Here is a 26031-nt window from a genome sequence, read left to right on the forward strand (position 1 = left end):
TCTCTGTCGGTCTCTGTCTCTCTCTCTCTCTATCTCTCTCTCTCTCTCTCTCTCTCTCTCTCTCTCTCTCTCTCTCTCTCTCTCTCTCTCTCTCTCTCTCTCTCTCTCTCTCTCTCTCTCTCTCTCTCTCTCTCTCTTATTTTTTTTTCATCTTTCTGGATCTCGGTGCGTGCAATCTTACAAGCGAAAGGAACAAGACAGAAAATAATATCTCTTTCATTTGAAGACTCAATATATATTTGCTTATTGACAGCATGTAATATAAAGTGGAACACTTTTTATGGATAGACAACTTCTGTGTTACAGTACTGCAAGAAAGAAGTTGTCTATCCATAAAAGTGTTCCACTTCATCATACCAGCTTCCATATATGGTCTCTGATCATACCAGCTTCTAAATGCCACTTAAGGAAGCATGTAATATAATTTCCCATTTTCTGCTGAGACGGTCCCTGGTCAGGAAACCCTATCTCGGCAATGCGCATGCCCGATATAGTGACACCTGTATCACGCAGATTCACAAGAGATACCTTACGCCCTAGGAATATGTGACAACAACCAGACACGAGGACCTTAAACTAACTGGTATGTAACCTATTATTTGATACGACAAACATATAAAACCAGTACATAATATTTAGACATCACACAAGTTAGGCAAGTCTGTATCAGCGTGCCCCGAAAAGACAAATGTAATTGCCGAACTGTTGTCGAAGGGTGGCGCAAAACCTCAACACGCAAGGCTTATCGCTTATATTAATGGTTGAACTTATGAACTTCCGTGTGCGGTTCAGCATGTCAATATGTCATCATCATTAAGAATTTCTTGAAAATTCACGTAGTTTCCCAGGGTCAACGAGAAGGGCTACTATGACGGGAAGGTGTGGTGTAGACTCAAGATGTGAGAAGTCAATATAACCCACGCCGGTATTGTATGACTAAACAAACAACCTTCTAGGTGTTCACGTGTTGTGGGAGGACGATCGATAAATTGGTGTGTTTTGCTTGCTTTGTTTTTCTTTTCTTTGGTTCACTAAGGGTTGTTGCTGTTGCTGCTGTTGCTGCTGGTGGTGGTGCTGGCTATTTTTAGACGCTAGTTTAAAGCATCTCGTTCGGGTTAAAATGTCTGGTTTCTGAATAAACAGATGACAACTTTCGTTTCGATATCTTTTAGGTCCCAAAATATGTAAGCGGGGGTTTATCTGTGACAAGGACATTTTTTCAGGTAATGTCAGTTATAATAAAAACATTAAGGACGAAAATAAATAAAAAATTTAAAGAGATGGGGTGTTTGGTGTTCGAGCATCAATTAAACGATCAAACAATACAAAACACTCAGACAATCTCGCTAATTCAAACAATGTAGAATAACATCGTCCAGGCCTACTCTGAACATGCATGTCAAACCTACAATGAGAGAGTTTGGTTTAAGGGAGTTTACAACATTGCTTCAGTTAGTTCAGGACGTGTCAACTGATGCAAGTCTTAGACGTTCATATGTTTGGTGAACCCCCCGAGCACGGGTATGGACAAACCTCTAAATGTAGACTGGGCGAATCTGAGATTCGAACCCAGGATCGAACACTTCCGGTGGGACCACCTCGCGAATCATGGCACTTCAGATGACCAAGAACACTACTTCTCAAGAAAAGGTTATAAGCATGTCCTTCAGAAAACAAACTATTGCTCAATTTGCATGAGATGCGATAATGGAATTTTGAATGTAACAGATAGCCTGACAATTTAAACGTGAGTTCATACAACAGCTTACGATTAAATACATATCAGAATATGAAGTAGTTTAAAATATAATGACATGATCGAGAACGCTGTACCGAATTATTGAAGTTTTTGAAATGGGTAAACAATATCAATACAGTCCTCAATAAGGAAAGAACCCTCAGAGGTTACAGGTTATATGTTTATTAATAACAATAATACTACGTGTGTTTGATTGACGTGGTGGCTCTTCATGAAAGAATCTTATGGTACACCTTTGTTCAAATTCATTATATATTCATTATGAATGCGTCTGATGATTCTCTTGTGAGTGAGTGAGTGAGTTTATTTTTTTCGCTGCTTTTAGCAATATTCCAGCAATATCACGGCAGGGGACAGCACAAATGGGCTTCACATGTTGTACCCCGTATGGGGAATCGAACCCGGGTCTTCAGCGTGACTAGCGAACGCTTTAACCACTAATAATAATAATAAATAATAATGTGTCCATTTATATAGCGCCAAACCACTAGGCTACGCCCACCGCCCATTATTACCTCGTGAAGCAAGGTTCGTGAGGTGAAAGCAAAGCAGTCCAGGGTAATCTAAAAGAACCAAGGACTTTCGGCACAATCTTAATGTCAATAATGGTTTTGCTTTTATGGGTTTGCACTACTGGACTGTATAGAATGTCAACGAAGAGAAGTGCTGTATAAGATCGGCACAGGGAAGGCTGTCAGACCGACCACTGCATCTGAGCTTTAAGCATGTGCACCACGCGCCATTCAGAAGAGCACGTTTGTCGTTCCCTTTGCTTTGAATAAGTTGGCTGGCCTGAAAAGTGAAACAGAAGGACTTTCTTTTGCTGCTTAAGGACCAGTCACTTCCCACTCATGATTACTGGACTCGGTCCGAAGAGAAGTGCCGTATCACAGGAACTTCTTGTTTTGACTCAGAGGTGTCGTTCCCCATGGCTTGAAAAAAGGAAACAGAAGAAGGCTTTCTCTTTGCTGCTGACCAGTCACTCCCCCTAGCATACTTTTGTTTTGACTCAGAGGTCTATCCATGGTACGACCTAGCATATGTAGAGGGTCACATGGAAAATGGCGATGCTAAAAACCTTCGGAATGACCTGTATACAGAGTCTTGGATGTATCCCAGCCAACAAACCTGACCATGTCCTTTTTGATGAAACTAATGGAATTATTTATATCACTTAATTTTCTTTCCCTGATGTAAATATGCTTGACATAATTCGGGAGAAACATGGCAAATATGTGGACCTAGCATATGAGATGTCACGCTTGCATCCCAAGTACCAAGTTGTCCGAATCCACAGCCCTTCTGACACTTCTGACAAGCCTGGAGCTTTGAAGAGTCTACACATCATCCCCAAAGTCCTTGGTGTTCTGTGAAAAAGGCAAGAGCCATGAGCTGATACGTCCAACCAGCCTGCCTGTGCCAGGACCACCCAGCCCCTTTCTGCTGCATTGTATTTGTAATCTGGAAACATTATACATATAACCGGACTGCAAGAAACAATATATGCTTAAAACGTGTTATCTTACGCTCAGCAAAAATGTTGTTAAAGTAGGTTGGGTATCTAGAATCAGGCATTTCAGTGTTTGGTTTTAGCAACAGTTATTTGTTGTTGATTTTGACTGGAATGTTGTTATGAACAGGCCTGACATGCCTGCTTACAAAATGCATAAAATGTTCAAATATTTTCATAGTCTTTCGATATTGAGCTATGCCTGACTATCAGAATTTCCTAACTGAGAGCTGCTCTTGCACAAGTAGGTCAAATCCAATATCAATGAATCTTTCCGAGAGGGCACGAACCTTTAGGACCCGTCACAGAGGTATTTCACAATTTTAACCGTTATCTAGAATGCCAGTTCTATTTTACTGTACGTGGTATATATATATGCATGGACATGTTTTGTGTGAATGTTTATTGACTGTTTAACAGATTCGAAATTTGACAATATTTAAATTGTTGAAACAACATAAAGGAATATTTAACCTCGCTGTGGAGTAAAAATAGACATACAAGTAGAAAGTATTATTCATCGTTGACGGCTTGTGTATTACACATTTTACATAATCATTCTGATCTTGGAGCTTGTATCACCAACTCTCGATGTATTGTCATGGGATTAATATTTCACAGTCTCCATGCATAGATCATGGGATTAATGTCTCCCAGTCTCGATGCATAGATCATGGGATTAATATCGCCCAGTCTCGATGCATAGATCATGGGACTAATGTCTCCCAGTCTCGATGCATAGATCATAGAATAAATATCTCACCGTCTCGATGCATAGATCATAGGATAAATATCTCACCGTCTCGATGCATAGATCATAGGATAAATATCTAGGATAAATAACCCAGTCTCGATGCATAGATCATGGGATTAATATCGCCCAGTCTCGATGCATAGATCATGGGACTAATGTCTCCCAGTCTCGATGCATAGATCATAGAATAAATATCTCACCGTCTCGATGCATAGATCATAGGATAAATATCTCACAGACTCGATGCATAGATCATGGGATTAATATCTCACAGTCTCGATGCATAGATCATGGGACTAACATGGAAATCTTGGCAATGAATTACGATATTTCCTCATATTTACCTGAAATAGATACTATTAAGCATATCTATTAGTTTTCGTCATTCTCTACTGGAATATTTGTGGGATAATGTTAGTGGAAAATCACCACGATTGGTGATAAATTTAGCCTCTGTAGAAAGAAACGGACAAATACGCCTTCAGATTGTACAGAATGTTAATACAAAACATTTCGCAAGGATATAACAATGTTTACACCCGGTTACCCAGTCATTCTGGGTCGATTCAACATCATCATGTTGCAACGTTTCGTGTTGGTACGTGAGTCAGTGTGTGTTGAAACCCCCGAGAGCGTCGCTAAGGCGGTGTCTTGTGCCCACGTACATACAGATAAGGCCACGCTATGAATACAGGTCTGGACACTATTTGCTAATCTCTCGGGTAGGATCTTATATCGGGACAATGTATGAAGTTGTATCTTCACGACTGGGATATTGAGGTATCGTACTGACAAAGACATAGTGACTGTGATTTGTGTCTGAGAGAGAGAGACACACACACAGAGAGAGACAGAGAGAGAGAGAGAGAGGGAGAGGGAGAGAGGAGAGAGAGAGAGAGAGAGAGAGAGAGAGAGAGAGAGAGAGAGAGAGAGAGAGAGAGACAGACAGAGATAGTGTGTGGCTGTGTGTGAGAGTGAGTGAGTGTGAGTGAGTGAGAGAGAGTGTGTGTGTGTCTGTAAGTGTCTGCTTGCGTACGTACGTGCGTGTGTGTGATTGTGTGTGTGTGTGTGTGAGAGAGAGAGAGTGTGTGTGTGTGAGAGAGTGTGTGTGTGTGTGTGTGTGTGTGTGTGCGTGTGTGTGTGTGGGGCTGTGATGCTGGGGCTGGGGCTGTGTGACTCTCCGTGTATAGATGGGGGAACGCGCTTCAATAATGTTTTAAGCACGGTACACGTGTGTTTCACCATTGGATAACTGGATCACCTCTTGCCTTCGTCACCCATTTCCAGCACCATACTCATGTGTTTTACCAACTGTCTGAGATTCGCAGACCTTTCTTCCCCTAACCTGACATGCGTAATACAACTTGAATACTGTTAAAATAGGCGTTAAGCCCATCTTATTCACTCTTTTCATCGCTATACTTGTTTCAATACTGAACATTGTGCTTTGGTATTCACTCTAACTACATACTCTATATATATTGGTCTTCAGTAACACGTGATTGTCGTAAGAGGCGACTAACGGGATCGGGTGGTCAGGCTCGCTGACTTGGTTGATGATTGTGTAGATCGATGCTCACGATGTTGATCTCTGGATTGTCTGGTCCAGACTCGATTATTTACAGACCGCCGCAACATAGATGGAATATTTACCAACAAACCAAGCTTCAGTGCTACATATCTAAACAGATCTATACAGTGTTTCGGAGTTCTTTGGAGAATTGGATTTAACAGTAATAATCACCAAATTATGACAACATAAATTTCAAGAAAGTCATGCATCATGTGTTCATTATATTGAAACTGTGAAACCCTGTTATTTTGGGTCCTTCAGATATTGCAACATCATTGCTTCAGACAACGGAGTTTTTGCGATATCATTTCAATAGTGTCTTTATCACAAACTGGACTCGTTATATTTCTGGAGTGAGCGAGTGAGTTGGGTTCAACCTTAACGGCGAGTCAGGTTACTGTGGGTGAGTTTAACGACGCTTTTAGCAATATTCCAGCAATACCACGGCGGGGAGCACCACGCATTGTATCCCTTTTGGGAATCGAACCCGGGTCTTTGGCATGACGAGCGAACGCTTCAATCACTGGGCTACCCCACCGCACCGGTTATTGTGGGAAGACAGCACGAATCGATGCAGGCCTTACATTTCTTGAACCTGGTCTTCAGCAACCCATGCTTGTCGCAAGAGGTGACCAACGGGATCGGGTGGTCAGGCTCGATGACTTGGTTGACACTTGTCATCGTATTCCAATTTCGTAGGTTGATGGTCATGAAGTTGATCACTGGATTGTGTGGTCCAGACTCGATGATATACAGACCTCCGCCATATAGCTGGAATATTGCTGAGTGCGGCGTTAAACAACAAACCAAACCAAACTAAAATGAAACCCATTTCACAACAAGACCAATGTGGCGATCGTACTTTGCAATTGATGAAATGTGCAAAAGGTGTTACTTCGGGTGTGAGCGCGGATTATATTTTGTACATTTATTCTTGTCTATAATTCCGTCAAAACCGTTCCCAGAATCATAAGAAATCTGACTAAGGATGTACCATTACGGTCCCAGGTGTATCAGGAGCATGTGTGTATGAATCACACTCAAATAATGATGACACCAGGTGTTCGGGAGAAGGTTAGCGTATCCTGCCCCACTGGTGGCATTGGTCACAAACACATGGAAGGGCATGTCAACTGTTCATCTGAAAAAAAAATCGAGAGAACTTATTTGAAATCAGGAAAAAATAATGAAATCATTTTAAACACAGATGCGTCAATATTGGGAATGTATGTCCTCCATATAGGTCCCTTAAAAACTGTATGAATGAGACCTTGAAAGTTATCAAAAATGAATGAATACAAAAACGTTGATGTAGAGTCATTTGACGCTTTTTGTAGAAAGTGCACTGTCGACTGTATTTCGAAATATTATGGCTAGTATTCCGTGAATATTGACATAAGGTGAAAGGACTACACCTTTTCATACCGACTAATGGATATTCTGAGCCTCCAAGAATATATGTAAATAGAGAGCGGGCGAGGCGGTTTCGCGGGTCTCTTCTGTTTCTAGTTCGGTTGGGTCAATCAGGGGAAAGAAAGTCTGTTGAACCATGCTTATTGTAGGACCCCCGATCATCGATAGACCTAAAACGTCAGTTAAAAACCTTCCGAAATAGTCATATTTTGAGGAGCAATGGGATAGCTTAATGGTTACAGCGTGCACTCGTCACGCCGAAGACCCGGGTTCGATTCCCCTCATGGGTACAATGTGTGTTGTCTATTTCTGGTGTCTCGCGTCGTGCTATTGCTGGAATATTGCTAATAGCGGCGTAAAACTAAACTCACTCACTCACTTACTCACTCTTGGCTCAGGCCCATATATGTTATCAATAGGAATTCCAACGTTTTTCATATTGTTTTTCAGTAAACTTGAGATGGCATTTGCTTTCCAATTCTGACAGCATGTCATGTACCTTTGAACATAGCGATGTAAATATATCTATGATTTCCACAATTAATGACAAATACCCCATAGATCAAGGATCAAGTTTTGCATAACTCTGTCATGTGGGATATTTGTGTTTAAAGTTGAAAATGTTGTGTCATGTTATATCATGATTGAGCTTGTTTCTTTTTTTAAATCGGATTCCTTTGAGGTTAGATAAACAAAAGCGCAATGTTGGAATGCAGTGAATTACATCGCTCTTATACACAGTCGGTAGCATACATGCCCGTGTTGTTAAAGCTACTCACAGTATACACTATAAAGGAAGACCAGACTCTGGTCATTTGACAGAACATTTAATCAAAGTCAATCAAAAACAAATATTATGTTGTATAATGACCCCTGTAGCAAAATGAATTGCGTTGATTACATGTGTCTCGGACACAAGCCTAGGTCGCTCATTACAGCGTCTATACCTATCCCGAAACTGGCCGTCAGACAGTGAAGGAACAGTCTCTGATTAACAATACAATTCTAACCTTAATTTGCTTGTGTATGTATCTTTTGTTTGTTTATTGTTCAACGCCACACTCAACAATATTCCAGCTATATGGCGGCGGTCTGTAAAAAAGGTCTGGACCAGATAATTCAGTGATCATGACTTTCTTTAAATTTATGTTGTCATAATTGGTGATTATTACTGTTACATCCAATTCTCCAAAGAACTCCGAAACACTGTATAGATCTGTTTAGATATGTAGAACTGAAGCTTGGTTTGTTGGTAAATATTCCATCTATGTTGCGGCTGTTTGTAAATAATCGAGTCTGGACCAGACAATCCAGAGATCAACATCGTGAGCATCGATCTACACAATCATCAACCAAGTCAGCGAGCCTGACCACCCGATCACGTTAGTCGCCTCTTACGACAAGCATGGGTTGCTGAAGACCAATTCTAACCTGGATCTTCACGGGTGGTATAAGTCTGTAAGGACAACAGAAATAAAACAAGGATAAAACTGTGCAATCCGGTTATGCACCGTGTCTATATTATGGTTTAATATTATCAGGCATGACAAACACTGAAAAACGTTTGCCCAGTTTTAGTACATGACTGACAAGGGATCGGTGTCTGACCTTCAGTGGGGTTGCCGCCAACACCATCGAGTACAGTCGGAGACTACTTTACAGTCGGAGACTACTTTAACGGCAGGGGAGCAGTTATTGTTCTCCTAAACGTGTCTGGATTCTATGTGTGTCAAACAGACTGTCAAGCATCCAGTTAGCCTCGTACACCCCTCCCCTTCCACCCCGCCTCAACACTTTGAATTCAACCCCTATTTCAATGGTGGTCAGTATATAGATCATGTTATGTTGCTAAGCTGCACCAACACAAACTAATGTCAACCGTGTCTTATCAAACACCAGGCCAGGGGGTCGTTCGTTTACCACTAGCAAGATTGAATATGTCAGGAAAAGATTACACCAGATCCAGGAACTCTGTGTTTGAGAGTCGTTGCCTAAAACAACCATGTCAACAGCGGGTAAACCAGTTTGTGAACTATTTTAACCAAGCTCGATCGTATTGATTTAATATAAGAGATTCAATACGTTATTCTTCATTTGGTTGCATGATAGCCTCCAAAGCAAACCTCGCGTCTAAGGCTCACTGTGGAGGAGATAAGTGAGTATGCCTTTGTATAAACAACCATGTAAACATCAGGTAAACCTGTTTTCTTGTGAAAAACTATTTTTGCAAATGTCGGTCCAGTGTTGAATTTTGATAAAAGATTCAATATGTTATTCTACAGTTGGTTTCATGATAACCTCTAAGGCAAAAATGTCGTCTGAGGGTATTTGTGGCCAAGAGAAGTGAGCATGCCATTATACAGCATTGAAACAACATTCCATAAATCTGTGTATGAAACTCACCAAAATGTCAGCCAGACCACAGGGCTGGTTAGATGTAAAACTTGCCAGCTCTGACCAAAACTTACCTGCCCAGAAAATATCGTCATATGCAATAATATGTCTAATTTTTAACCCGACCGTCGGGCAGGTGAATTTGAGAATCTGTCAGTCCGTGTTGAAAATAGCCCGTCCCGGGCGGTCGGGCAGGCAGGTATTTCGAACGTTGCATAAATGTACCGCGGGTGACACCAAGAACGCTCTTTACACATTGTTGTACGTGCGGAATCTAATCGTTTCAGCTACCCCACCAGCATTTTTAATATTTGGATCAAAAATAGGGTTACAACAAGTCAACTCAAGAGATTCATTATTTTCGAAATACCGAAGAAGGTTCTATTGGGCGTAAATTGCAAAATATCAAAAACATTGCATTGTTTCTATCACTGAGAAAAAGGGAAATGGGCTTCACACAGTTTACCCATGTGGCGAATCGAACCCGGGTCTTCAGCGTGACGAGCGAACGCTTTAACCACAAGGCCATCTCACCGCCCCTTTGAGACCTTATATATTAATAAATTTGAAATGTTTGGCCATTATAAATTTTAACAAGGATAGTGTTTCGCTATATTCAACTAATATGCAACCCAACAGGCAACAGAGTAAATGACGCCCTTGCTTCTTTCAGATTTGGCAGAGCTAATTTGTTTCAAGCGCCACGAATGTGGCCAATCAGCTGATGGCATACATTCAGAGTAGCACCCTGCCCGTGGTATGTATCCATGTAATGAGCCGAATGGTGAGATGGACTCCGCGGCAGGTGCTAGGGACGCTGGGGTTGACGCTGTTCATGACGTGGTTTCTACTGGCAATTACAGTGAAGAACACGACTCCAATCACAACGTTCCACCCAGAAACTCCCAGTAGAGACATCGTGGACTTTTTTCTCATAAGAAGAAACCAATACTTTAACCTTCATCAGTATTCCTTCTCGATAAACAGTCGTCAGTGCGAACGCGATGATCCTGAAGTTTTGATAATCGTCCATTCGAAGCCGGACTTCTTCGAGAAAAGGATGGTCATACGGGAAACGTTTGGGTCAGAGAATCGTGTGGATGGCACATCTATTTCTGTAGTGTTTTTGCTAGGAAGGGTAACTAACCACACCCTACAAGAGCAACTTGAACAGGAAGCCTTCAACTACGGGGACATGGTGCAGGGGAACTTCATCGACCACTACAAAAACATGACTCACAAACACGTGATGGCGATGCACTGGGTGGGAGGGCATTGCAACGACGTCAAAACCATCGTCAAGATAGACGATGACGTCATCGTGAATCCATTCAATCTCGTCTATTACATCAAGAGGACTACAAAACATCATAATACTATTCATGGCATTGTCTTAAACAGCGAACAACCTTTCAGAAACCCACAGGCAAAGTACTACATCCCCTATGCGCAGTACCCATTTGACACACTTCCGGAATACTGCCCAGGATTTGCATACATCACAACCCCGGATGTATACCGGAAGTTATACGAGGTATCACGTGACATTCGTTATCTCAATATGGACGACGTATATGTAACAGGTGTTCTAGCTCTGAAGGCAGGTGTGAACAAAGTTAACATAGATAAGGTGATATTTGATTGTGGGCGTTCGAAAAGGAAGTTGAATTCTCTGAGTTCATATATATTTGTGCTTAACGAAGACGGTGCGTGCAAGCTGGATCCTCACGTCCTGTGGAGTGACGTCAAGGAGAAGTGATTGCCACTCATGTTATCCGACAGCTTTCGATGTGTGTCACTGGACAGAGGTCATCAAGATGACTTAGTTTAAACTCGCGTCAAAGGGTTAAATGCAATCTCTTCGATGTTCATTCATCTTCATATATGTGTGTTCTATTTATCTTATCTTTTGTATAATTTATCACTGTTGTGTTTTCCTGTACTAAGTTCCTTTTCTGTGTGTGTTTTTTTTCTGTTTTGTGACAAAACAATTTAATTGTTTAATTTGTGACAAGGCAGTGAAAACTTTCCTTTGAAGAAGGACACAGTAGATCTCCGATACTACATTCATGAGGAAGACAAAATCTATCTATTGCCATGATGTTTCGAGGTACACATACATAGTTACAGTAATTATTGGTGATCTTTGAAAAAAAATAGTATTTAGCTCCTAAAAGCCTGTCTCAAATCCGAAACAAAATATTTGATCGCGTTTCCTTTCAACAGAAACAGCTTGGAAATATATATTCAAAACATCTGTTCCACCGGAAGATGTTATTTCAAAATTTGCAGGAAAAAATGTGTTCTTCTGTCGATTAAAGACCATCCACATCCACATCCACATCCACATCCACATCCATACTAACACCTACATCAACATCAACATCAAACACACACACACACACAACACACACACACACACACACACACACACACACACACACACACACACACACATCCAAAGAAAGAGAGTAGTTCACGGCCGTCTCATGTTTTTATCACCTAAAAAGTCCAAAGACAAAAATCCAAATCAGTTTTGGCCTTTGTTATGTTTTAAATATCGTTCATTTTCATTTTCTTATTCTATTTTTTATCTTTTTTTAGTATTGATGTGTTGATATGTTTTGATTCTTGTTCTGTATTTGTTTTTAGTAAGGAAAGATGTTTGTCGGTTTGAGGTGTATTTCCAACTCTCTTCAAAAAAACGTTTTATTAGATCATCTCGTGCTCGCCAAGTGCACAAACTTGCTATTGTGCTTTTTGAAACCCAACATTGCAGGGAAAATCTTGAGGGTGGTTTGATAACCTCCCTTTGATGGATTGACTCTCCAGCTGTGACGTCAGTAGCGTGACTGACCTGAAGTATTCAGGTTGGTCGATCCAGGGACGTTGACACATACAGATAAAATTTCATATCTCTTGTGATCTTTTAGAACTTCCTCGTGTAGTTACACTATGAGTAGGAGGGCATAACAAGTTAAGATTTGTTTTCAGGTATTCGATCACTGATTTCTATTGTATGTCTTCTTCTCTGATGGAAGGTGGGGTAGGCTAGGGTCACCTTTTGCGAACACCTGGTGTCAATACTAATTTGATAGTGATTCATGAACACATTTCCATGATATAGTCGACTTTGCAATTAGCACAGATTTGGTATGGATGTGGAAAGGGTTTTGTCGATTGTAATAATTTATAAATTCTGTTTAAACGCCATTCAACATGGTAGATTTTCAAACATGGTCTTAACACTTTCTTGTCCATTTTCAGAATATTTCATTTCAATAATGCCGCAAAACCACTCCCACATTCCAAATCTCTGCTAAAAATCAGACATAATGTTTTGCAATGTTAATACATCATCTCTTAAAGCAGATGTAATGCTTTTGTCAAATTAATACGTTATTTCAATACTGGTATTTATACCTAGTTCACAAAACGAAAGTTACAGATTTGTATATTTTTGTTTGCATGACCGAATTAAACCTCGCTAGGAATGCCAACTAAATCCAACTACCAAAGTTAAGCAGCCTGTCTTCGTCAGAACATTCGTTAGATCAACAGTCAATACATTAGTACTGCCCTGGTCTTAGTTGATAGATCCTCGTGTCAAGGATAAAATGATAAAGCAATCTGTAATATTTACCCCGTTATCAGTGTGCTATAGTCAAGTCATGGTGGCTGTGTCTGGTGCTTCAATAGTATCAGTCAGGGAGTGGAAAACTTGGGATTCCAGCGTTGTCAGTCTGATGATATACTCTGGGGCAAGTGATGAAGGTTCCCCAGGGAGTTGAGAATAAAACTGAAACGCATGATAATCCGCTGTCAAGGAAATTAGCAATGACGTGGGGATTGGACATAAGGCACAATAAGGCGAAATGGTGTTCTGCAGTGGAACGTACATACAGTGGAAGCCCTCTAAACCGGCAGCCCTCCAATCCGGCATGCTCTCAATATCGGCACTAGAATTTGGTCCCGACAGATGCTGTTTTATTTATTATCATTCTCTAAACCGGTACGCCCTCTATATCGGCATTTTTTGTCGGTCCCAACGAGTGCCGGTTTAGAGGGCTTCCATTGTACTTCAGTGTGAATTCATCTATTAAATAATGCGTGTGTGTGTTTCTCTGGGACTAATATAATTATAGATATGTACTTCTGGGTTAAGGATGTACTGGCAGTGATATAGTTCTTGTGATATATGTGTATGGAAGAATGGTTTACTTCTGTAATGGTGTTGATACCATGAAGGCTTCGAGAAGAACATACACGTTCGACTTTGACGAGCCTGACCTGTTTCCACTTTGTCGAAGTAACCGGTGATGTAGACAAGATATACAAGAAGTGTTCAGTTACACCTTTATCCGTAGTCCAATACATACACCTGAAGTTGATAGTTCAAACTGTTCATAAAAAAATAAATCTGAAAAAACCCACACTTGTTAGCGTTCCGTCTCCGTGCAATAGGTACGAGTCATTAACCGCCAGCCTTAATCAAATGTATCCGTTTTTATATAGCTATGCCATGTATGAAGTAGATTACTGGCTATATAACTGCCCAGCTGGCCTACTTGCTGATTATCGTTATGACATGCTGATAATTGTGTTATTGTCCATGTGGCCTATTTGTGACATGATATCCATACGGGTTGCAAGTCCTTCAATGTCTGTGTGCCCTACTGGTTATATGACTGTCCGGTGGCTTGCTGGTACTATAACTGTCCATGTGATCTACTGGTGATGTGGATTTCTTTGGGGCCTACTGGTGATATAATCGTGTGACCGACTCTCTGACTGATTGTATGATTGTGCGTGAGCCTTATTGGTGATGTGATTGGGTGACTGATTGTCTGACCTGACCAATTACATGACTGTCCACATGGCTCACTGGTGATGTGATAGTGTGACTGATTGTCTGACCTGACCAATTACATGACTCTCCACATGGCTCACTGGTGATGTGATTGTGTGACTGATTGTCTGACCTGACCAATTATATGACTGTCCACATGGCTCACTGGTGATGTGATTGTGTGACTGATTGTCTGACCTGACCAATTACATGACTGTCCACGTGGCTTACTGGTGATGTGATAGTGTGACTGATTGTCTGACCTGACCAATTACATGACTCTCCACGTGGCTTACTGGTGATGTGATAGTGTGACTGATTGTCTGACCTGACCAATTACATGACTGTCCACGTGGCTTACTGGTGTTGTGATTGTGTGACTGATTGTCTGACCTGACCAATTACATGACTGTCCACGTGGCTTACTGGTAATGTGATTGTGTGACTGATTGTCTGACCTGACCAATTACATGACTGTCCCGCGTGGCTTACTGGTAATGTGATTGTGTGACTGATTGTCTGACCTGACCAATTACATGACTCTCCACGTGGCTTACTGGTTATGTGATTGTGTGACTGATTGTCTGACCTGACCAATTACATGACTGTCCACGTGGCTTACTGGTAATGTGATTGTGTGACTGATTGTCTGACCTGACCAATTACATGACTGTCCACGTGGCTTACTGGTGATGTGATAGTGTGACTGATTGTCTGACCTGACCAATTACATGACTCTCCACGTGGCTTACTGGTAATGTGATTGTGTGACTGATTGTCTGACCTGACCAATTACATGACTGTCCACGTGGCTTACTGGTGATGTGATTGTGTGACTGATTGTCTGACCTGACCAATTACATGACTGTCCACATGGCTTACTGGTGATGTGATAGTGTGACTGATTGTCTGACCTGACCAATTACATGACTGTCCACATGGCTTACTGGTGATGTGATTGTGTGACTGATTGTCTGACCTGACCAATTACATGACTGTCCACATGGCTTACTGGTAATGTGATTGTGTGACTGATTGTCTGACCTGACCAATTACATGACTGTCCACATGGCTTACTAGTGATGTGATTGTGTGACTGATTGTCTGACCTGACCAATTACATGACTGTCCACATGGCTTACTGGTTATGTGATAGTGTGACTGATTGTCTGACCTGACCAATTACATGACTGTCCACATGGCTTACTGGTGATGTGATTGTGTGACTGATTGTCTGACCTGACCAATTACATGACTGTCCACGTGGCTTACTGGTAATGTGATTGTGTGACTGATTGTCTGACCTGACCAATTACATGACTGTCCACGTGGCTTACTGGTTATGTGATAGTGTGACTGATTGTCTGACCTGACCAATTACATGACTGTCCACATGGCTTACTGGTAATGTGATTGTGTGACTGATTGTCTGACCTGACCAATTACATGACTGTCCACGTGGCTTACTGGTGATGTGATTGTGTGACTGATTGTCTGACCTGACCAATTACATGACTGTCCACATGGCTTACTGGATGTGATAGTGTGACTGATTGTCTGACCTGACCAATTACATGACTGTCCACATGGCTTACTGGTGATGTGATTGTGTGACTGATTGTCTGACCTGACCAATTACATGACTGTCCACGTGGCTTACTGGTGATGTGATTGTGTGACTGATTGTCTGACCTGACCAATTACACGACTGTCCACATGGCTTACTAGTGATGTGATTGTGTGACTGATTGTCTAACTTGACCAATAACATGACTGTCCACATGGCTTACTAGTGATGTGATTGTGTGACTGATTGTCTGACCTGACCAATTACACGACTGTCCACATGGCTTACTAGTGATGTGATTGTGTGACTGGTAGTCTAACTTGACCAATAACATGACTGTCCACGTGGCTCACTAGTGATGTGACTGTCCATATGGGATACAACTGGCCGATTGTCTGACTACACTTGTCTGACTGTCCATGTGGCTTATCGGTTATGTTATAAACCATGTGGCCAACCGGTTATGTAATGATCTATCGATTATGTGTTTGTCTATCTGGCTTACTGAATGTATAACTATCCAAGGGATCTACTGGTTATAATTACAAAACTACCCGAGTGGCCCAACTTTAGTACCAATACTTTAGGCCGATATTTTAACCAGTAGGCACCATGCATAATTATGCTGATTGTCTGATTGTTCATGTAGCCTACTGGTTTTTAAACGGGACTACTGTTGTATCGGACTTGTGTCCTTGGTATGGTCACACAGATATTTATTGTACCTTACTGTTAGATAAGATAATGATAGGAACATTCCCAATTTGGTATGTGGAGATAAGCAGGAGATAGGTAAGGAGAGAGATTGGATTGGAAACATGTTTTGTTTGGTCATCCTTCAAAGGCATACAATGTCCTTTTAAGAGTAAGAAATAAATTTATGTGTTCATTCAAATTACACAGCCATCGTCATCTTTGTATCATTGTCTTACGATGTTTAATTTCATCCCTTTACCCAGTTACTCCAAGCGGATTATATTTTATAACGACTGGACAACCTTGGTCTAGATATACGAGCACATTGTATCAACTCATTTAATATGTGAATTTGTGACATATATTGTAAACCTGCGTTTGAAAACTGAGATTATATAGAGAAATAAAACTGATATCTTTGCAATTAAAACATTTATTATTTTTATATTATTATATGTAACGTCATGAATGGGAAGGACGTGTTTTGAACTTCTATGATTCTGTGAGGGTTGTAAATGTTAAAGTGTATTTGATTGACCATTGTCAACAGGAATATTCTACCTGTTGGCGTTATAACAACGGGCGGTGGGGTAGCCTAGTGGTTAAAGCGTTCGCTCGTCATGCCGAAGATCTGGGTTCGATTCCCCGCATGGGTACAATGTGTGAAGCCCATTGCTGGTGTCCCCCGTCGTGATATTGCGGGAATATTGCTAAAGGCGGCTTAAAACCATCCTCATTCACTCACTCGTTATACTTACTTTGGCTTTATAATGAGGTGAGTTGTAAATACTCGTCACTCGTTATATGAGTCAAATGAGAATCTTTCAATGTTAAATGATTAAACAGATGGGGAAATTTATGTTTTATGGCGAAAACATTTCAACTACATGTAACAAATAGGTTGAACACTGAACATATTGAATTTTAAAGGACCGTTAATAATTTATGGCCAGCGGGGGTGATGATGATTTTTATGGAGAAGCATGTACAATCCGAATGGTCCCCTCGTAAAATTTATGTACAAAGTAAGTGACCCCCCTGCATGCCATGTACAAAATCCATGACACCCCCCTTCCCCTTCCAATATTTTTTAGCATAATTTTTGTAATATTTTTATGTACAAAATTGCTGACCTCCCTAGAAACATGTGTACAAAATTGATGACCCCTACCTCCCCAGAACAAAATGGTGACCCCCCTAAAATCATCATTCTTCCCCTCCCCCTCCCTCCCCAAGCCATAAATTATAAACGGTCCCTAATGAACTCCGAGGGTGAGTGAGTATGGTTTTACGTCAAATGTTCCCGCATACTTGAAGGCGGGGGACACCAATAATGGGTTTCAAACAATGAACTCATACGAGGTCCTCATTGATAGTAATATTAATACGAAAGGCGGTGGGGTAGCCTAGTGGTTAAAGCGTTCGCTCGTCACGCCGACGATCTGGGTTCGATTCCCCAGATGGGTATAAGGTGTGAAGCCCATTTCTGTCCCCCTTCGTGATATTGCTGGAATATTGCTAAAGGCGGCGTTAAACCATACTCACTCACTAATATTAATTCGAAACACGAAAAGTTTAAGGTTTTTGGGGTTTTTAAAACTCTCCAGCTGTATATCTTGTGGTGTTCCAAGTTTAACTGTATAGTCAAAACGTCAAAACCTCAACAACCTATTTACTGCCATTCAATATAATTGACGAAAGTAGTCCATCATTTGATTTTTTTCAAGCAATCACAAGCTGGCATTTTTCTTTTCAGCGAATCAAAATTAAGAAAAAAGTAACTCTACAAATAATGCCTGTCGTGGAGACCAGAATTGAGTGATAACACGACTCGTGAAGAAACTTAGAACTGATCTTCAGCAACCCATGCTTGTCGTAAGCGGCGACTAACGGATCGGGCGGTAGGGCTCGCTGACACATGACATAATATCTCAAAATTCGTAGATCGATGTTCATGCTGTTGATCACTGGATCGTGTGACCCAGACTCGATTATTTACAGGCCGCCGCCATATAGCTGGGATCTTGCTGGGTGTGGCGTTAAACAACAAACGAAACGAAAATGAGCGATAATACCACATATCATTTATAATATACAGTATAAGAAATTTTATACAACACAATCAGGTGTTGTTTGTTTTGTTTGTTTTTAATCCCGCTCAGCAAGAATTCAATGATGAGACGGCGGTCTGTAAGTAATCGACTGTGTCTCAGACATGATGTGTGGTTGGGTGGTTATTATTAAAGTGGGTGGTTATCATTAAAGTTTATTAAATGACCCATGAAAACGGGTAAAAATGAAGTGTGCACTACCACCCCTTTCTCTTTGCATCACACACACACACACACACACACACACACACACACACACACACACTTCCCCCTTCCTCAAAAAGCTGTATCCGCCCCTCGGTGATATGCATCAACCTAGTCACACCCTTGAACACCTGAGTGTGTCAGTTGCCTCTAACGCTCAGCAGAGTCGCCTCTTGCGACAACCGTTGATTGTTGACAACCGGTCTTAACTGGGATCTCCGCATGTCATGCAAACAGGTAATAAGGGACGTCTGAATTGACCGAAATGTAATCACCTCCAGGGATTGTATATCTTGAAACATTTATCAAGTTTCACATTCGAGCTTGATATCATTGTGTGGATAATATTTGTTTCGATATTAAACATTTGTCGTTGCGACACTTCTGGTGTGAATAAGAGAAGTGTAAAATATTTTATTAATGTGTCACCGATATAGATAGGTTTATGTCAACACAATAAAGGTCAGTAAAACGAAGGGTTTGTTTGTCTGTTGTTGCACTCAGCAATAATCCAGCTATATATCGGTATAAATGTAGTTTACTCCATATCGATGATCGTTAAAATACATAGAGAAGCCGACACAATAAAGCAGTTCGTTATATCCATTAGTTCGTTATAAGCGGGCTCGGTATAAACGTAGTTTACTCCATATCGATGATCGTTAAAATACATAGAGAAGCCGACACAATAAAGCAGTTCGTTATATCATCAGTTCGTTATAAGCGGGTCGGTATAAATGTAGTTTACTCCATGTCGATGATCGTTAAAATACATAGAGAAGCCGGGACAATAAAGCAGTTCGTTATATCATCAGTTCGTTATAAGCGGGCTCGGTATAAACGTAGTTTACTCCATATCGATGATCGTTAAAATACATAGAGAAGCCGACACAATAAAGCAGTTCGTTATATCATCAGTTCGTTATAAGCGGGCTCGGTATAAACGTAGTTTACTCCATATCGATGATCGTTAAAATACATAGAGAAGCCGGGACAATAAAGCAGTTCGTTATATCATCAGTTCGTTATAAGCGGGGTCGGTATAAACGTAGTTTACTCCATATCGATGATCGTTAAAATACATAGAGAAGCCGACACAATAAAGCAGTTCGTTATATCATCAGTTCGTTATAAGCGGGCTCGGTATAAACGTAGTTTACTCCATATCGATGATCGTTAAAATACATAGAGAAGCCGGGACAATAAAGCAGTTCGTTATATCATCAGTTCGTTATAAGCGGGCTCGGTATAAACGTAGTTTACTCCATATCTGTGATCGTTAAAATACATAGACAAGCCGACACAATAAAGCAGTTCGTTATATCATCAGTTCGTTATAAGCAGGTTCGGTATAAACGTAGTTTACTCCATATCGATGATCGTTAATATACATAGACTGACTGAGTTTAGTTTTACGCCGCTTTTTGCAATATTCCAGCAACATCACGGCGGGGGACACCCGAAATAGGCTTTACACATTGTACCCATGTGGGGATTCGAACCCGGGTCTTCGGCGTGACGAGCCAACGCTTTAACCATTAGGCTGCTCCACCGCCCCAAAATACATAGACAAGCCGGAACAATAAAGCAGTTCGTTATATCATCAGTTCGTTATAAGCGGGCTCGGTATAAACGTAGTTTACTCCATATCGATGATCGTTAAAATACATAGAGAAGCCGGGACAATAAAGCAGTTCGTTATATCATCAGTTCGTTATCAGCAGGTTCGGTATAACGGTAGTTTACTCCATATCGATGATCGTTAAAATACATAGAGAAGCCGGGACAATAAAGCAGTTCGTTATATCATCAGTTCGTTATAAGCAGGTTCGGTATAAACGTAGTTTACACTGTATCACTTTGGCAATACCCTTGACATGACCAGCGTCTATTGTTCGTTAGATGATCATATCAATATCAAAGGTTGATAGATGAAGCTGGAGCGAAACACGGGTCAAGCACATGATTGTGGCGTGTCGCTGTTTATCTCTAGTAGTTGTGAATGGCGGTAACTTATTTAGTGGTTTGTCGTTAACATATCAAGTGAACACGCCACAATTTGGACAGGTTTACCTTCACAACCAACAACACGGTGATTTCAACAACCTCGTGTGTACAGATCGCTGAACTGGAGTTTCGGAGAAGTCGTGTCACATGTAGACGTGAGCTGTGATGCCAACGTAGGTATGTATGCTCCTCTTTCCCCCATTTTATAAAATGCATTATATTCACTTCAAGGCCATCCATATTAATGTACACGTGTGTGGTCATGTTGAGTGGCTTGTTCTACCTTTAGGGCAGGACATGCTTTCCCTTTACGCCAACACCTGGTGTCATTACTGATTGTCAGTTATCCAGTTTCTTTTAACCTCTAGTTTGTATTTTTACGCACAGTGAAATGTCTCTAATTTCTGACCTTGACCACTCGTGAAGATCCGGGTTAGATTTCAAGTGGTCTTCAGCAACCCATGCTTGTCGTAAGGGGCGACTAACGGGATCAGGTGGTCAGACTCGCTGACTTGGTTGACATGTCATCATATCCCAGTTGCGTAGATCTATGCTGATGATGTTGATCACTGGATTGTCTGGTCCAGACTCGATTATTTACAGACCGCCGCCACATAGCTGGAATAGTGCTGTGTGCGGCGTTAAACAACAATCAATCGATCTGACATTGACGCTGTATGTTCTCATCACGGAACGGTTGGAAATTCAGAAGAGAATCAAATAATCCGGCTTGACGTTGTAAACACAAATGGTACCTTGTCTGTTATCGTTTTCAAATACATATACACTTTTTCATCTTCACTAGGTGTACAATAAGGGCGGTGGGGTAGCCTAGTGGTTAAAGCGTTGGCTCGTCACGCCGAAGACCCGGGTTCGATTCCCCACATGGGCACAATGTGTTAAGCCCATTTCTGGTGTCCCCCGCCGTGATATTGCTGTAATATTGCTAAAAGCGGCGTAAAACTAAACTCAGTCAGTCAGTCAGGTGTACAATAACATATATTTTTAGCAAAACTGTTTTGAAACGTATGAGAGATGAGACACACACACACAGCATAGTGGCCTGTACAATGTTACAAGTTACAAGAGAAGTATAGCTGACAAGACTCCAGACACAAGCAATACCCTGTTTATTGCCTCTATGTAAACAGATGTTGATAAGCATGCCCTTTATTTAATAGTGCGTTGGACACTAAATTTAATAACCTCAACATAAATCACAGCGCACTTTTGGGGACTGCCCGCTTTGACGAGGATTCGGGGTTCCTAGCAACCAATACTGGATGGGTGTGTCATCGTACATAATATCAAACACTGGTTTGCCTGGTCTGTAGCGTCATATAACAATCCCCGGTCAGAAATATCACACACAAAAAAACATATGTGTATCTGTTTGTCTGCTAACTACATTCAATTCTCAGTTTCTTATGCATTATGCAATAGGGGGTGGCGGGGTGGGAGGGATATTTACGCGTCTGTGGAATTTTGGTAGTGAAATGATATCGATTAAATAATCTGAAAAAAACGCAAGTGTCCACATAAGCAAGGTACACTGCTTGCTTGCTTGCTTCCTTGCTTGCTTGCTTGTTTGTTTCCTCAAATTCGATTTTATTAGTTGGATCCGTTACGGTAGAAGGCAATAGTTCTTAGTAGGGCACCATTTGTTGTTGAAGGTGAATTCGAAATGACCAGTTACTGGCATTCCGTGCTATCCACCGCGATGCTCCTCCATACATTTCTGAACTTATCCAAGAATACAAACCTGAGAGAACTCTACGTTCCTGTAACCAGTGTCTTTTGAAGCTTCCGTCAGCTTGTACATCATTTGGCGAGAGAAGTTTCGAAATCTCAGCCCCCCAGATATGGAACTCCCTCCCACTTGAAATAAGAAGTGCCCCTGAGTTTGAATCATTCAAATCACTACTGAAAACACATTTGTTTAAAGTCTGCTGCTGTTAGACTGTGTATTCCCAGGACAGTTCATTGCTCACAAGCGCTTTTGAGCACTTGATTATACTGGAAACAGGCGCAAGTGTATATCTATTATTATGATCTATTATTAAAAAATATGGATGGGAATTTTTACATGTTATCATAGTCTGTCAATATACTTATATCAACACACAAAACAATTCAGGAACTGGATTTTCTTCAAATTTCAAAAGAAATCTCTTTTCCATTTCTTTCAACTGTGAAAGATATGGGTATGGTTTGGGGGCTTCTGCAGCTGGTAGGCTTCACATTCTGATAGAGCATTTCCTCGAGGGGAGAGTACGTTTTCTCAGTAGAAGTAGCAAGCGTTGCCAGATCGGGCCTTGTCTGATGTTGTACATCGTCAACTAGCTTCAACAAGTGTTCGCTTGTCCTTTAGTGCCTTCACAAAGTACCACCGGTAATAATTGTCATTATCATTATACAACATTCGACGATAAAGTCTAAATTTGTAAATTCATTTTCTGAAAATTTAAAAACAGGTGGATAAAAAAACGCAATACAAAGTATTATGGTTGCTTTAGTCATTTTCAATCCGGATATGAATGTGTTGGAAGCCATGCTCAGCAGTACCACGTGTCCACTTGGTCAGTCAAAGAAATCAGTTAAACTTTCTAGTGTCAAGTCAAAATCTCGGTTTTGAAATATTTCTGAAAATTGAAAGAAGATTTGCACTTGACATACAACATATATTCCAGTTCCAAAGTAATCCCAGTGGTTTAACGCCGCCTTGAAACGTATTCCAGTTACACCATGGTGTGTAAGCCATGTAGGAAATGGTGCCTGTCTCAGACGTTTAGACCCGTGTAGATCTGGGTTAGAATTGATCTTCAGTAACCCGTGCTTGTCGTAAGAGGTGACTGACGGGATCGCGTGGTCAGGATCGCTGACTGTGCAGATCGATGCTCATGTTGTTGATTACTGGATTGTCTGGTCCAGATTCGATTATTTACAGACCACCGCCATATAGCTGGAATATTGCTTACGGGTGGCGCAGCAAAGGTCGCGAACTAGTCAAGAATTCTGAGATATCATCCGGATAGCCATAAACAATAGCAAGCAACAAACAGTCCCGTGGAATAGCTCTAGATCAGTGTCCCTTTAAATTAGATATATCAAAAGGATCACAATATGTTTTCGGCATCATGATGCATGTGGAGTTGTATGGTTACTGCCGTTGGTATGATCGTTCTGATCCTTTCAATCGGTGATGTAACGATTCGCATTGTTTGTGTCTAAATGGCACGTGAAGATCCGGGTTAGAATTGATCTTCAGCAACCCATGCTTGTCGTAAGAGGCGACTAAGATGATCAGGTGGTCAGACTTCGTTGACGTATGTCATCGTATCCCAGTAGCGTAGATCGATGTTCATGCTGTTGGTCACTGGATTGTCTGGACCAGAATCGATTATTTCTAATTGAGGTACATAAACTACTTAAGGTTTACACATACGCTGAGCATTTATGCATGTAATACATAATTCAAATGATACGTAAACCCTACTTGGTAAATAGTTATTGCAAGTTATATTTGGGGATGCCATTATGTTACTCTCCTGTCAAATGGGATTGAGCATTGAAAGGATTAAGAATCTCGCAGAGCGGCAAATCTAAATCTGTATTGAAGTTCACTTACCCACCTTCTTCCGTAAGGAAATACTGCATTCACATGAGGGATTCATGCATAGTATTTCCATGATATTTCCATGGTATTTCCCCCTTTCTGGTTCTTCTGTCCCCCAAAAATGCCAACTACCAACATAAATTCTCATCGCTGATCTCCTAAAGAGTCTGTCCAAAGCGTGAATCTATGTCGTATCTTTCCTTGTACCATGAATAAAATAATCGAATTGCCCACTGACGCCTTTTCTCAGCATTTATATTTTTTAATATATATTTCTCGCCTGTCAGATGTTTTTGAAAACATGAAACATTTGTGTGGTTTACAATGGCATATTATATATTCAGTCAAAAACATCGCTGGCTCTTTTCAGAATTTAGTTTGAGTCGAATAGACTCCTATGACACCCTAATATATAGTTGTGCAGCGTCTGATCCTTGAAGCGTTCAGTCGAAATCTATCAAAACAGCATTTTTGACAACTTTCCTGACCAGGCGGTTTTACAGAAGCATATGGCATCAAGCATTGTATCGTGACGTAACATTGAATCATTGCCTTTTAGCGTGACGTTATGGCTGGCGGATAATTATAATATTTTCAGAGAGTGTTCCACTGAAAGCCTTTATCTTTTACTGCGTAAACGAACAGAAATACCGAATACTCACCACCACCTTGAAAACACAAAACGTTTACCTCCAAAGTGTTGTCTAACGAATCACGCATGAGAACTGGCCCGGTCACGATCTGTACACAAAGCTCTCGAAAGATATCTCGATAATACATACTACATGACCCCGCCATCTTGTGCACATCCGTCACCTTAAGTAGAGGGGGAATACCAGTGGCTGTCCCTTCCTGTTCGTCGGTATCAGTTGCCACGTGACTAGGTGGGGCAATCAGAGGTCCCAATACATTCCCTTGGTCATTTCATATCCACAGGGTCCGTGAAGATCCGGGTTAGAACTGATCTTCAGCAACCCATGCTTGTCGTAAGAGGCGCGTAACGGGATCGGGTGGTCACGCTCACTGACTTGTTTGACACATGTCATTGTATCCCATTTGGATTGATGCTCATGCTGTTGATCACTGAATTGTCTGGTCCAGACTAGATTATTTACAGACCGCCGCCATATATCTGGAATATTCCTGAGTACGGCGTTAAACAAGAAACCAACCAAATAATATCCACATGCGCAGTAGGGTAGCCTAGTGGTTAAAGCGTTCGCTTGTCACGCCGAACACCGGATTCGATTTCAAACATGGGTACAGTGTGTTGCGTACATTTTCGGTTTCCCCCCGCCCTGATATTACAGGGATATTGCTACAAGCGGCGTAAAACTAAACTCACTCATATCCACATGTATCGTTCCTCTAACCCCCTTAACGCCCGTTGAGGCGGTGGGCTAGCCTAGTGATTATAGCGTTAGGTCGTCACGCTGATGACCAGGGCGTGGGTTCAATATGTGAAGCCCACTTCTGGTGTTCACCCCGTGATATTGCATGAATTTTGCTAGAAGCGGTGTAAAAACACACTCACTCACTCATTCACCCACCCTTACTGTTATGACCGTAGAACATGTT

The 26031-nt window shown here is 41.2% G+C and overlaps 1 protein-coding gene across 5 annotated transcripts in view; it reads left to right on the top strand.

The window, feature by feature from the left end:
- Nucleotides 1-508: 508 nt before the first annotated feature.
- LOC124270808 (beta-1,3-galactosyltransferase 1-like) overlaps nucleotides 509-26031 on the top strand; it is a 29759-nt gene continuing 4236 nt past the window's right edge. Inside the window, exons 1-2 of one of the 5 annotated variants that reach the window (XM_046705851.1) lie at nucleotides 509-583; nucleotides 10077-12921. In XM_046705851.1, the coding sequence (XP_046561807.1) occupies nucleotides 10128-11162 (1035 nt within the window). In that variant the 5' untranslated portion in view covers nucleotides 509-583; nucleotides 10077-10127 and the 3' untranslated portion in view covers nucleotides 11163-12921. Of the gene's footprint in view, nucleotides 584-9044; nucleotides 9165-10076; nucleotides 12922-20837; nucleotides 21015-26031 lie in introns of those variants that run through there. The other 4 variants (XM_046705852.1, XM_046705854.1, XM_046705853.1 and 1 more) reach the window with 4 other exon arrangements.

This window comes from Haliotis rubra, unplaced genomic scaffold (genome assembly GCF_003918875.1).
Source record: "Haliotis rubra isolate DU_JTF1 unplaced genomic scaffold, ASM391887v1 Scf155, whole genome shotgun sequence".
NCBI classification, from domain to species: domain Eukaryota; kingdom Metazoa; phylum Mollusca; class Gastropoda; order Lepetellida; family Haliotidae; genus Haliotis; species Haliotis rubra.